Source organism: Candoia aspera, chromosome 2 (assembly GCF_035149785.1).
Source record: "Candoia aspera isolate rCanAsp1 chromosome 2, rCanAsp1.hap2, whole genome shotgun sequence".
Lineage (NCBI taxonomy): Eukaryota > Metazoa > Chordata > Lepidosauria > Squamata > Boidae > Candoia > Candoia aspera.
Genome location: NC_086154.1, coordinates 54803716 through 54815812, shown reverse-complemented (window position 1 = coordinate 54815812; position 12097 = coordinate 54803716). Strand labels below are relative to the sequence as shown.

General features: G+C 39.4%; 2 protein-coding genes across 4 annotated transcripts in view; both read left to right on the top strand.

Annotated features, from left to right (window-relative positions):
• ATP2B2 (ATPase plasma membrane Ca2+ transporting 2) overlaps positions 1 to 12097 on the top strand; it is a 169883-nt gene that overhangs the window by 95746 nt on the left and 62040 nt on the right. For all 3 annotated transcript variants that reach the window (XM_063291854.1, XM_063291853.1, XM_063291855.1), the window contains exons 8-10: positions 3900 to 3941; positions 5945 to 6109; positions 8511 to 8725. In XM_063291854.1, the coding sequence (XP_063147924.1) occupies positions 3900 to 3941; positions 5945 to 6109; positions 8511 to 8725 (422 nt within the window). The remainder of the gene's footprint in view (positions 1 to 3899; positions 3942 to 5944; positions 6110 to 8510; positions 8726 to 12097) is intronic.
• Positions 1 to 12097, top strand: part of IARS1 (isoleucyl-tRNA synthetase 1) — a 518275-nt gene that overhangs the window by 495438 nt on the left and 10740 nt on the right. The window lies entirely within an intron of this gene.

Sequence of the window (12097 nt, the reverse complement as noted above, 5' to 3'; positions counted from 1 at the left end):
CCATGGGCCTTCAGAGCTGTCCTCAGGTGCTGGGTTTTCTCTCTTTTTGGCATCCATGGAGGTGGGGATGGTTTCTGCCTTGTGAAGTAATGTCCTGATGACTCCTAGTTTGTGCTGCAGTGGATGGTGGAAGTGAAACATCAAGTATTGGTCTGTGTGTGTGTGTGTGTTTCCTGTAAATTTCTATTTCTAGCTTGCCACCGGTCCCAATAAGAACCTCACAGTCTAGGAATGCCAGCCTGTTGTCCTTGGTGTCTTCCCTGGTGAACCTAATATTTGCGTTTATGGTGTATATATGGTCTGTGAAAGCCTGTGCCTCCTGAGCTTTGATTTTAACCCAGGTGTCATCCACATACCTGAACCAGTGGGTGGGCAACATTCCCTGGAATGTACTGAGTGCTTTCTTCTTCACTTTCTTTGGCAACAATGGGTGACATAGGGGAACCCATGGCACAGCCATGTTTCTGTCAGTAGAACTCACCTCTGTAAGAGAAGTAAGTGGTGTTGAGACACAGGTCCAGAAGATGGCAGATCTGGTTTGGGTTGAGGTTCTTTCTCCTGTCAAGGGTACTGTCCTCTTCTAGTCTCTTCCTAACTGCAGTTAGGGTATCAGTGGTGGGGATGCTGGTGAAAAGAGAGGCAACATCGAAGGAGACCATGGTTTCATCTCTATCCAGTTTCAGGACCCTAGCTTTAGCAACAAATTCTTCCGAGTTATGAATGTGGTAGTCAGTGTATCCAACCAGAGGTGCTAGTATGGTGACAAGGTGTTTGGCAATGTTATAGGTTACTGAATTAATGCTGCTGATAATGGGTCTGAGAGGTGCCCCTTCCTTGTGGATCTTAGGGGCAGAGGTGACTTCTACAGACAGAAACATGGCTGTGCCATGGGTTTCCCCATGTCACCCATTGTTGCCAACCTATACATGGAAGAAGTGGAGAAGAAAGCACTCAGCACATTCCAGGGAATGTTGCCCACCCACTGGTTCAGGTATGTGGATGACACCTGGGTTAAAATCAAAGCTCAGGAGGCACAGGCTTTCACAGACCATATATACACCATAAACGCAAATATTAGGTTCACCAGGGAAGACACCAAGGACAACAGGCTGGCATTCCTAGACTGTGAGGTTCTTATTGGGACCGGTGGCAAGCTAGAAATAGAAATTTACAGGAAACACACACACACACACAGACCAATACTTGATGTTTCACTTCCACCATCCACTGCAGCACAAACTAGGAGTCATCAGGACATTACTTCACAAGGCAGAAACCATCCCCACCTCCATGGATGCCAAAAAGAGAGAAAACCCAGCACCTGAGGACAGCTCTGAAGGCCCATGGGTATCCAAATTGGGCCTTCATTAAATCTAAGTCTACCCCCAGACCCAAAACAACGGCAGACAGAGCTGAGATCCAGAGTCAACAGAAGAACCTGGTCATTCCTTACGTGGCCGGAGTGTTGGAAAGGATAAAACGGATATTTGAAAAACCACATACCTGTATATTTCAAACCCACTAACACACTGAGACAGAGGGTTGTACACCCTAAAGATCCAACACCAAAACATAAGAAGAGCAATGTAGTATATGCAATCCAGTGCAGTGAGGAGCGTTCTGAGGAGAAACCAAGCAGCCTTTACCCAAGAGGATGGCCCAACACAGGAGGAGCAACACCACAGGACCAGAATCAGCAGTTTACCTTAATCTAAAAGAAAAAGGACACTCATTTGAAGACAAATGTTCACATTTTGGACAGAGAAGATAGGTGGCTTGAGAGAGGGGTTAAGGAATCCATTCATGCCAAAGTGGAAAATCCTTCCCTCTATAGAGGCGGAAGCCTCAGACACAACCTGTCCCCCATTTTTCATGCTGCTCTTTCATTAGTCCCCAGGGAGATTAAGCCCACTTCACAAGTTCACCAGGAAGGCCACACTTAACGATCCACTTGGGGATGAGTGAGGGATTTAGGAGTAAGACATCCCAAAGACAATCTACACCTCCATGGGACAACTAACAGTCATTCAGGGGTAAGGACAATGCAGCCACCCTGGAAGACATATAAGGGGGTCCCCTTACCAACCTTTGCTCAGACTGAAGGAGCTGCTTGGACAAGCAGTGAAACGTTTCAACCAAAAAAAGAGAGAAAGAAATCCAGTTGCCATGACTCAGCCAACCTACAGATAATTCCACCTGGGTGACTGAGAATCTTCAACAACATGAGTGTTGTAATCCCGTTTCCTGGCTGACAAAGAGACCTGAAAAATCAATAAACTGGTATTGATTACAAACCAGATTATTATTATTGTTGTTGTTGTTGTTATTATGCCTTCAAGTAAGTATTGACTATTGACTCCTGGTGACTGCCTGGACAAGTCCCTGCTGTTTTCTTGTCAAGATTTCCAAAGTGGTTTGCCATTACCTGCTTATTCCTGGGGCTGAGAGAGAGAGATTGGCCCAAGGTCACCAGCTGAGTTCATGGCTAAAGCACAGTTTCCTGGTTTCTAGCCTGGTGCTTTAACCACTACACCAAACTGGCTGTCATTGATATGATATGATATGATATGATATGATATGATATGATATGATATGATATGATATGATATGATATGATATGATATGATATGCAAATGAAAAAAGTGTGAGAAATATTTTGATAAGTGCATATTTTGAGGCAAGCTCTGCCTTTTTTAGTTCTGCTCTGAACTTTATGTGAACTCTAGCTGAGTTCATCCCAATACTCCCTGTGAGGATCATGGAACCAGATATCTCAATAGCAAGAAATCTCACTGCAAGCCATTTAGGTTTCAGGAAAGAATTTCTTTATTAAGATCTAGTCCCTGTCCATTCAAAGACTCAAGTGAATCAATTTCCCTGGATCCCTCCCCTTTAGCTTATCCTGTTTCCCGCCTTTCTTTTGAAATTGAAGATTGATAACGGTTTTCTGTTACAACTTCATTCCTGGCTGCATTCCTCAGGTTGGTGTCAGTTTTCAGTTAGAGCAATAGCCAAAATGATTGAGTCTCATCTCAGCTGTGTTGGTTGGTGCTGTCTCTGTTCTCAGCAGCAATCAATCCATCCCCTCCCTCCTGTACAATTCATGACAGAGGAGAAGAACCAGAAACATTTTATGGTTTCTGGGACAAGCCTCTGACACTCCCCTGGGTTAGGGAGCAGCAGAAAACCTGTCCAGGCTCCTGGATGAAATGTGTGTAACTTAAAACACATTACAGGCTCCTTTGAAACGTTGTATATTTAAAATATTTACATCCTGCTGTTCCACTTCAGAAGCACTCAGAGCTTTTTAAAAGGGGTTTACCATAAGCCAGTCAGTATAGGAAGTTCTGCATTACTATGAAAGATTTCAAAAAGGGCATCTGCAGGATCTCAGTACTTTGGTCAGAGTGACCGAAGTGAGTTGCAGTGCAGGATTTGCTTCTTTGGGGCGTTATGGTGCCCATGGAAAACAGGCAGGGTTTGTGCCATGATGCTGCTTTCATTGGTCTATTGCCCTTTGCCTCCTCCCTCGCTATGCTGCTGTTGAAAAACACCTGCTGGGATAATTTGGAATTATTAATTTTGGTGCTGAGTTATACAAACCACCCTGCCTTAAAGTATGTATGACTATTATTAATACATAATACATGGGGAAGTCCTCAGTGGTAAATATATTAACTTAGTTGCAATTTGTTGTCCAGGAAGATCATTTGTGCATATAAATATCTCAACGGGCACTACATTTTATTTAAAACATGCTCATAATTTTATTGCTTTTTTAATTTAAATTTGCCCTTGTCATGTTCTTTCTGTGTACTGATTGTTTACTCTGTGTTTTGTTTTTATTTTTTGTTTGTTTGTTGTTTGGTTTTCTGTCTGCTACAATTTTTGTTATGTAGGCAAAATGCAGGATGGAAATATGGAAAACAGCCAGAATAAAGGTAATGTTCTTTATATCAAGGGAGATCTTTAAAATTAGCTTAGAAAGCAAAATATTGGTGGTATCTAGGGATTGGGGTTGGGGGTTGGGGTTGGGGTATATACTGGGTACTCACACTCTGCCAGCCTTTTCATCCACTAAGGGTGGGTTAGGGGCAGGGAGAATGAGAATTTTTACCACTAGAATTTAGGCTATCTAGATGCCCCTGCCAGCTTCTTGATGTAAGTATCAGTGCCATTAGAAAAAATAGTGTAGGGTGGGGAGGACATAATAATGACAGTCTAAATGGCAAAAGTACAACCTCATAAAAATGGCCAGATCAGGCATTTTTACAGAGGATATATGGAAGTGTTCAACTGTGAATGCTTTGTATTGTTTCAGTAAGAGAAAGTGTAAAGGAGCAATTCATCTAAAGCAAGAAGTTCAAAAGTGGTAGAGTTCAAAAAAAGTAACTTTGTTATTACAGAAATATCAGAGAAGTCCTTTGCCTGTGGTTGTTTAAACCTTTATGTTGGAAGGGAAATCTAAGTCCTTTGTTAGTCTCTTGGCATGTCTAAAACAATTTGTAATACAATAAAAACAATGGGAATAGTCAGCTAGATCCAAATACTTTTAGCTTCTGCTACTATCAGTGAGTCTTGAATCAGGATGTAAAAATTGTTTCTCTCATCTCATCTTAATGATTTTATATATTTAACTATGTATGTTATTTAGTGAAAGCTGTGATAATTTTGGTCTACATATTGATAGTGTCTTATACACACACAGACACACACACTCACACACTGCACAGAACCCTCAAACTCCAGGCTTCTGGTAGAGGACCTGAGGTTGTGGAAGACACATACCACCCATAGGGTAAGAAGGGAATTTATATAAATACAGTGTGTGTGTGTGTGTACATACATACATACACACATACACACACACACATGTATACACTGTGTGTATATATACACATACACATAGACAGTCTCAGTTTAAAAGAATTGACTGTATGCACTGCAGTTTCATGAATTTTTAGCAAGAATGTGACACAGTAATATTTCCATCATCATTTGTCTGTTCAAAATTTATGATATGTAAACATGTATTTCATACATTATATCTAAATTATCCTTTTCAAACTGAAGAAGAAAATATAAATGAAAGAAAACAGAAAAGTTTCCAATTGCATATTAATTTTTGTTGCTTTTAACTGTACTGTTCGTTATTATTGACTTGTAGTTTGTTGATTGTATACATCCAGAATCACAAGTTGGGCGGCCATATAATTTTTTAAAATAAACAAATAAATAAATGTAGAGTTATAGAATTAGAAAATAACTTGAGTATCATCTAATCCTAAGGACTGTTTTGAGTTACTTCCATCAGTCCCCAGTGAGCATAAACAATAGCTAGAGACTGTGGGAAGTGTAGACTAACAAAACATCTGGTGAATATCAGATTGCTTACCTCTAACCTAATATCGCTCTCTGATCATGAAGTGAAGTACTTCAGTATTGATTTGCTTAAATATTTCAAAGGAAGTCTTCATAGATATCTGTACATATGCCTTAGATTCAGCCCACCTTCTGACTATTGTGGAGAAAAATTGGAAGTATTTTGAGATATTAAATTCTTTTTAATTCACACAGAAACACTGTATGAATTTTTAAAAATATATTGAAACACTGTAACACTGTTGGAGAAATGGCAGATTTATGATTGTGCCCTAATAAACCTTAATAAACCACATTTATTATTAAATGTAGTAAGAAATATAATAAAGGTACATTTTATTTAATAATGTAAGATTATTCAGTCCATAGCTGAATGCATAAATTGACTGCATAGATTAACTCATCCAGTCTGAAGATAAGGTAGCAAAAGATCTTACATCTAAAGTTCTTTATAGTATGAAGAATGACTAATGGTTATTTATAATTCTATCAAAATTATAATCCTGGTTCTTAGCTTTTCTAAGGAATGTATAATCCCCCCAAATACTGCTTTGTATTTAAGCCAAACAGCAGGATGGGGCAGCTGCAATGGAGATGCAGCCACTCAAGAGTGCCGAAGGTGGAGAGGGAGATGATAAAGATAAGAGGAAATCCAACATGCCCAAGAAGGAAAAATCTGTCCTCCAAGGGAAGCTAACTAAATTGGCTGTCCAAATAGGCAAAGCAGGTAAGATACATGCTTCTCTGATACGATATATATTAAGTGAGAACCGTATTAGCCTAGTCTTCCTTAATGTGGTCAGTTCTGATGTTAGATCAGTTTTCAGAAAATGATCCTAGAAAATTTGGGAGAGCAATAAATGAACACTCTCTAGCATATTACTAGTTCACATATGCTGCTAAACTAAAGTATGCTTGTTTGGTTTTAGACTGATGGGTAAAGATTAAAAAATCGTTTGTAATTATCATGATATGTAAGTTGAAAGAACTTTGGTTTATTAATCATAGTCAAATAAACCATGGTCACAACAAACCTTGTCTTACTGTCAGCAAGAGAAAAGGGAAAAAGCAACAATATAGTTTCCTTTCTTCTCCTCCCCAATGCATCTGGAATATGCAATTAGAATTCTAACCATGACATTTTATCTTTTACTATTGCATAGTAAAGGTAAAGGTTTCCCTTGACGTAAAATCCAGTCGAATCCGACTCTAGGGGGCGGTGCTCATCTCCGTTTCTAAGCCTTGGAGCCGGCGTTGTCCCTAGGGACACTTCCGGGTCATGTGGCCAGCATGACGACTCGGAACGCTGTTACCTTCCCGCCGAAGCGGTACCAATTCATCTACTCACATTTGCATGTTTTCGAACTGCTTGGTGAGCAGGAGCTGGGACGAGCAACGGGAGCTCACCCCGCCGCGCGGTTTCGAACCGCCGACCTTCCGATCGGCAGCTCAGCGGTTTAACCCACAGCGCCACCGCATCCCTTACTATTGCATAAGTGTGGGTCAAACAGGCAACTGAAGCATAGCAGGGATCTGCAAAATGTCCCAAATTTGAAACACCCCTTTTGAGTTCAAAATAGTTTGTTTCAAATTCAAAGAAGTTCAGATATGAAATGTTTTACATAGCCCTGATTGTAAAATAAAGCTTAATTTAAAGAAATAATAAAAATGTCAAAGGTAGCATGGAAACATCAATATGTTTGATATGAACATTGCATTTGTTCAACTGTGTACTGAACTCTGCATATATCAGAATTCTTAAATTACTATGCACTTTTAAGGAGATACTGTACCAAGCCTACATAGTGGAAGAGAATATTTAAGATTCTGGACTATTCTAGCTGTGATAAACATTTAATTCCTAAATTCTTGCTGAAGTTATGACAAACGTTTCAGTGACCCTTAGATCTAGCAATGTTTTCTTTGTTTCTACAAATCAACACATCCTGTTTTTTTACTCTTCATGGTCAAAATGTGAATTGGCTAGAGTAATTTACTTTAAATTTAGTAGCTTGTGTGTCACTTCTAATATTTTCAATATAAATATACAAGCTTATTACATGCTTTATTGAAAAATGTGTTTATGATTAAACTACAAAGACAGAAGGTACTGTAAGAAGGTTAACATTCTGATAGTGAATAGATAAGAATCAGTTATCTTCTTTTCCTATCAAACCATTAATGATATGCGCTTGGAATGTAACCTGTTTGGGATACATTCAGGAGACTATGCCAGTACAGCTGCAGGCCATTGGTAATTTAATATAAAGCATTGGGAGAAGGCAGTTCACCTATATGCATACAAATCTCATGGCATTCAAGCATCTGATAATTCATCATTGTTAAGAATGTGGGAGCTGGATCACCACAAAGCATTTACTGTGATTTGAAAGCTGTGGCTCAAATCCTAAGGTAATTGAAGGAAGTTCAAAGAAGGGAAGTTCCTCATCCTCTTTACTTCTCGATAGTTCTCTGTGCCCGTTCCACTTCCTGGTGCTCCTCTCCCCCCTCCCCCAACTTTTGGGAGAGTTCAGAAAGTGAAGAGGGACAGAAAAAAATTCCTGCTTTGAACTTCCTCAAGAGCTCTTAGGTTCTAAGCCAATGTACAGTATCTGATAGCCGTGAGTTACACTGGAATTTCAGTTAGGAAAAGAGCTATTCCAAACTTCATCCTTAAACCTAGAAACTTCTGACATCTGAAGTCAGTACACCACTGACTTCACCCTCCTTGCCTTCCTTTTTCTTCTGTTTTATAACCTTTTATAACCCTCTCCATAATCCTTGCCCTGGAACCCTTGCTCTAGAACCTTTTCTTTCTTTTCCCCATTTCCCTTTTTATCACAAAAAATCCCCTCCAAAAATAAAAGAAATTCATTATGGCATCAGTGGGACCATTTTATACTAAAGCACTAAGCACTTGTGGCTGGCTTCTGATGCCCCCAAGAAAGACTAATGAATTTCTTGGATTTCTCCCATCTGATGTCCTCCATATGTCTTAGACTAGGAATGTTCTATTCTGGTGTAATGTGTAAAACATGCTGATTTTATTTTTCAAAAGATGATTTTTATGTCACATACAAAAAAATTACTTGTACAATAATATATATATATATATCTGTCTGTTCCAGGTTTGGTAATGTCAGCAATCACTGTCATCATTTTGGTACTATACTTTACTATTGAAAACTTTGTTGTCAACAAGAAGCCATGGCTGCCTGAATGCACACCCATATATGTTCAGTATTTTGTCAAGTTCTTCATTATTGGTGTGACTGTGCTTGTAGTTGCTGTCCCAGAAGGACTTCCACTTGCAGTTACCATCTCCCTTGCTTATTCTGTAAAAGTAAGTAGCAGTCTCAAAACTAAAATAAAAATAAAAAACCCTTATGCACAATTCTTTCAGGATAATTTTATTTGCTGGTAAACCATTTTTTAAACATTGGTATTATGTTAGCAAATTAAATTATAATTCAAATAAAGGATAAATTATATGAGTGTATTTGATAGGAGCAGGAGCTAATTTTAAATATTTAAGGGCAAAGAAGTGATAACGAGCATTTTTATTAGGAGAATGAGGTTGCCTTGTACATTACTTGCTTACAGAGCTGAGATATTTAATGTTATTCGTGAAGCTGTATGCACTTGCTATTGTGATAAGCATGTTTTTGTTCTCCATCATTTCCACTGACTGCTAGTGGAGCTCCTACTGAGGTTTTTCTGGGGAGGGGGAGGGAGGACAATTTGTGTTGAATGCTGGAGTGTCTTTTTTTCTTTGATGCATTTTATTTCATAAAAAGCTCCACAATGGCTAATGTTTGCTTGATGTTGTCAAGTATATTCAAAAAATGGGGCATATTCTGCTTCAAAGATTCTAAGGCCCAACCTTCCAGTTTGTTTTCCAGGCTAGTTTTTTCTTGTCCAAGACCATGTGGCATGAAAGATTGTGATGGGACGACAGGTCAGTACCAGGCCAGTTTCACAGCCCAGTGAAAGAAGCTGGATGCCATGAAAGAAGCTGGAGGCCTGCGGGACAGTGTTTCTGCCCACTTGGCAATTTCCTTCTGGGTTCTTCTGCTTGTTTGGGGATAGAGCACAGAATGAAAGAGGCTTTTTAAAGAGGTTTTTAAAGATGTAGTCAGGTGAATAGGGGACAAAAAGGGGCATCTGACACAACCTTCAACACTAAGTAAAAATTTAAGATGTAGTTGCAATAACATTGACTTGGAGAGAATTATTTTGCTTAGCAGTGCAGGTCTCTCTGACATGTATATTATATGCAGGGCTACATTGATCATACTACTGTTAGGTGGACCCACAAGTGGCCAAATGATAACACCCAAAAAGAAGATTCAGAAAGATCTACATAGGCTTAACCAGTGGTGAAATGGTTAATAAACAGAAATGTAAATCTTCTAGGAATGAAAAATGAAATGAAAATGAAAAATGTAAGGAACAAATATAGGATGGTCAAAATCTGGCTTGGCAATAGTAGATGTGAAAAGGATATGGGTGACCTTGTCGATCACAAGTTAAACATGAGCCAGCAGTGTATGCAGCTGTTAAAAAGGAAAAAAATCTATCTTAAAAAAAATCTATCTTACGGAGCATTAACAGGAGCATAAAGTCTAGCCCAAGGGAAATAATTATGCCTGATTGTGCCCTGGTCAGATCTTCTTTGGAACATTCTGGGCTCCACAGTTCACAAAGGACAGCAACAAATTAGAGCAAGTTCAGAGGAGGACTATCAAGGTAGTGAAGGGTCTAGAAACCAAGCCACATGAGAAATGGTTAAAGGAGCTAGGTATCTTTGGCCTTCAGGAAGGTTGGCTGAGAGGCAGTATAGACTTCAGATATCTGAAGGATTGATGGGAGGACTCTGCTCATGGTCACTCATGCCTTGATCACCTCCCAAATTATTGAGAAGTGATTATTGCAATACACTTTACATGGGGCTGCCCTTGAACAGCCTTCAGAAACTGCAGCTGATACAGAATGCAGCAGCCTAGGCAGTTATGTGCGCTCCTTGATCAGCACATGTTACATCTCTGTTCTACAAACTGCATCAGTTGCCGGGACGCTTCCAGGTTCAATTCAAGGTGCCGGTAGAAACCTACTGTATAAAGCCCTTTGAGGTGTGAGGCCAGGTTATTAAGGGAGTCTCTCCCCGATTATGTCTACCCACTGCATTAGGTCAGGCAAGAAAGGCATGCTCTAACTCCTTTCCAATACAGAGTGCCATCTGGTGGGGCCCGAAAAGAGAACTTTTTCTGTCATAGCACCCACCTTTTGAAACATCACTCCCCCAGAGATTAGGTTGGCCCTAACCCTGCTGGCTTTCCATAGAAATGGTTGTATGCTTGGGGATCCGGATGTGTGGCAGAGCCCATGCAATGGCTGCATTGATTTGTTGCTGCCAATTATGTATATATTATTTTATTGTTGTATGTTGTTCTATGGTGTTTTTATCTGCCCTTAGCCACCCAGAGTCATGAATCTGAGATGGGTGGCCATATAAATTGAAACAATAGATAAATAACAAACAGTGAGTGCTGCTTCACTATAATTCTTCAAATAGAAGCTGGATGATCATAAGTGCACTGTTCTACTGCACTCTTCCTCAACCTTGGTAACTTTAAGATATGTGGACTTTCGCTCCCAGAATTCCCCAGCCAGCACTGAGCAGGTGGTTGGATCAGTGACCTCTAAAGCCCCTTTCAACTTTCAACTCTATGATACTATGAGGAGCTTTACAATGTGTGGCAGGAAACATACGATGTAGATTCACTGGCTCATCATCATCATCATCATCATCATCATCATCATCATCATCATCATCATCATCATCTCCAGTGCATGCCTGTGCATATCCCGTTAAAGAGAGAGAGAGAGAGAGAGAGAAGAAGAAGAAGTAGAAACTTGCACTGGTATATTAAAACTGAGCAGAAAAACCTTGATCTGGGGCTTTTTTCCCTTTAAACAACAGCCTGCTAAATTAATATTATACCAGCTGCTGTCTCTATTCATTCCCATACCCTATTTGATTCATCTTTGCTAAATAGTTTGACATAAGCAGGTCCTCAGGTCTGTGCACCAAAACCTTTGAAATATTATTTGATCCCTGTACTGGTATCAACATTCTGTTAGCTCTAGAAATCCTAACTTTACAATTCAATGAATCTAAAATTTATTGAGCTGGTAGCATGCAATCATGCTGAAGAGCGAGATGAAAAAGTCAGCCCAGGCTGCTTTAAAAATAGATTCCTCACATGGAATTCATAAGAAGAGAATTGAAAATAGAACTGACAATGCATTAGTGCCATTATGTAAAATTATGAGAGAGTAATTGGAATACTATGTACGGTTTTGGTTGTGCACTTAAAAAAGATACTAGAGCTGGTTAAAGTACAAAAAAGGACACCCAAAATGAGGGGAGAAGAATATCATCTGGGGCTTTCTCTAGATGCTACCTAACAGAGATACATAAAATAAGGCATAATATGGAAGATGTGGATAGAGATAAATTTTTCTCCTTCCTTTGCAATGTTAGAATTCAGGATCATTCTCTGAAACAAATGCAAGGAGATTCAACACAGATAAAAGGAAGTTCCCCTTTACATAATACAATTATACTATTGAAATTGTTGCCATCTGATATAACGTTCACCAATTTAGACTTTTATTGGACAAAAGACCATTCTGTGGTTAGTGTTACTTT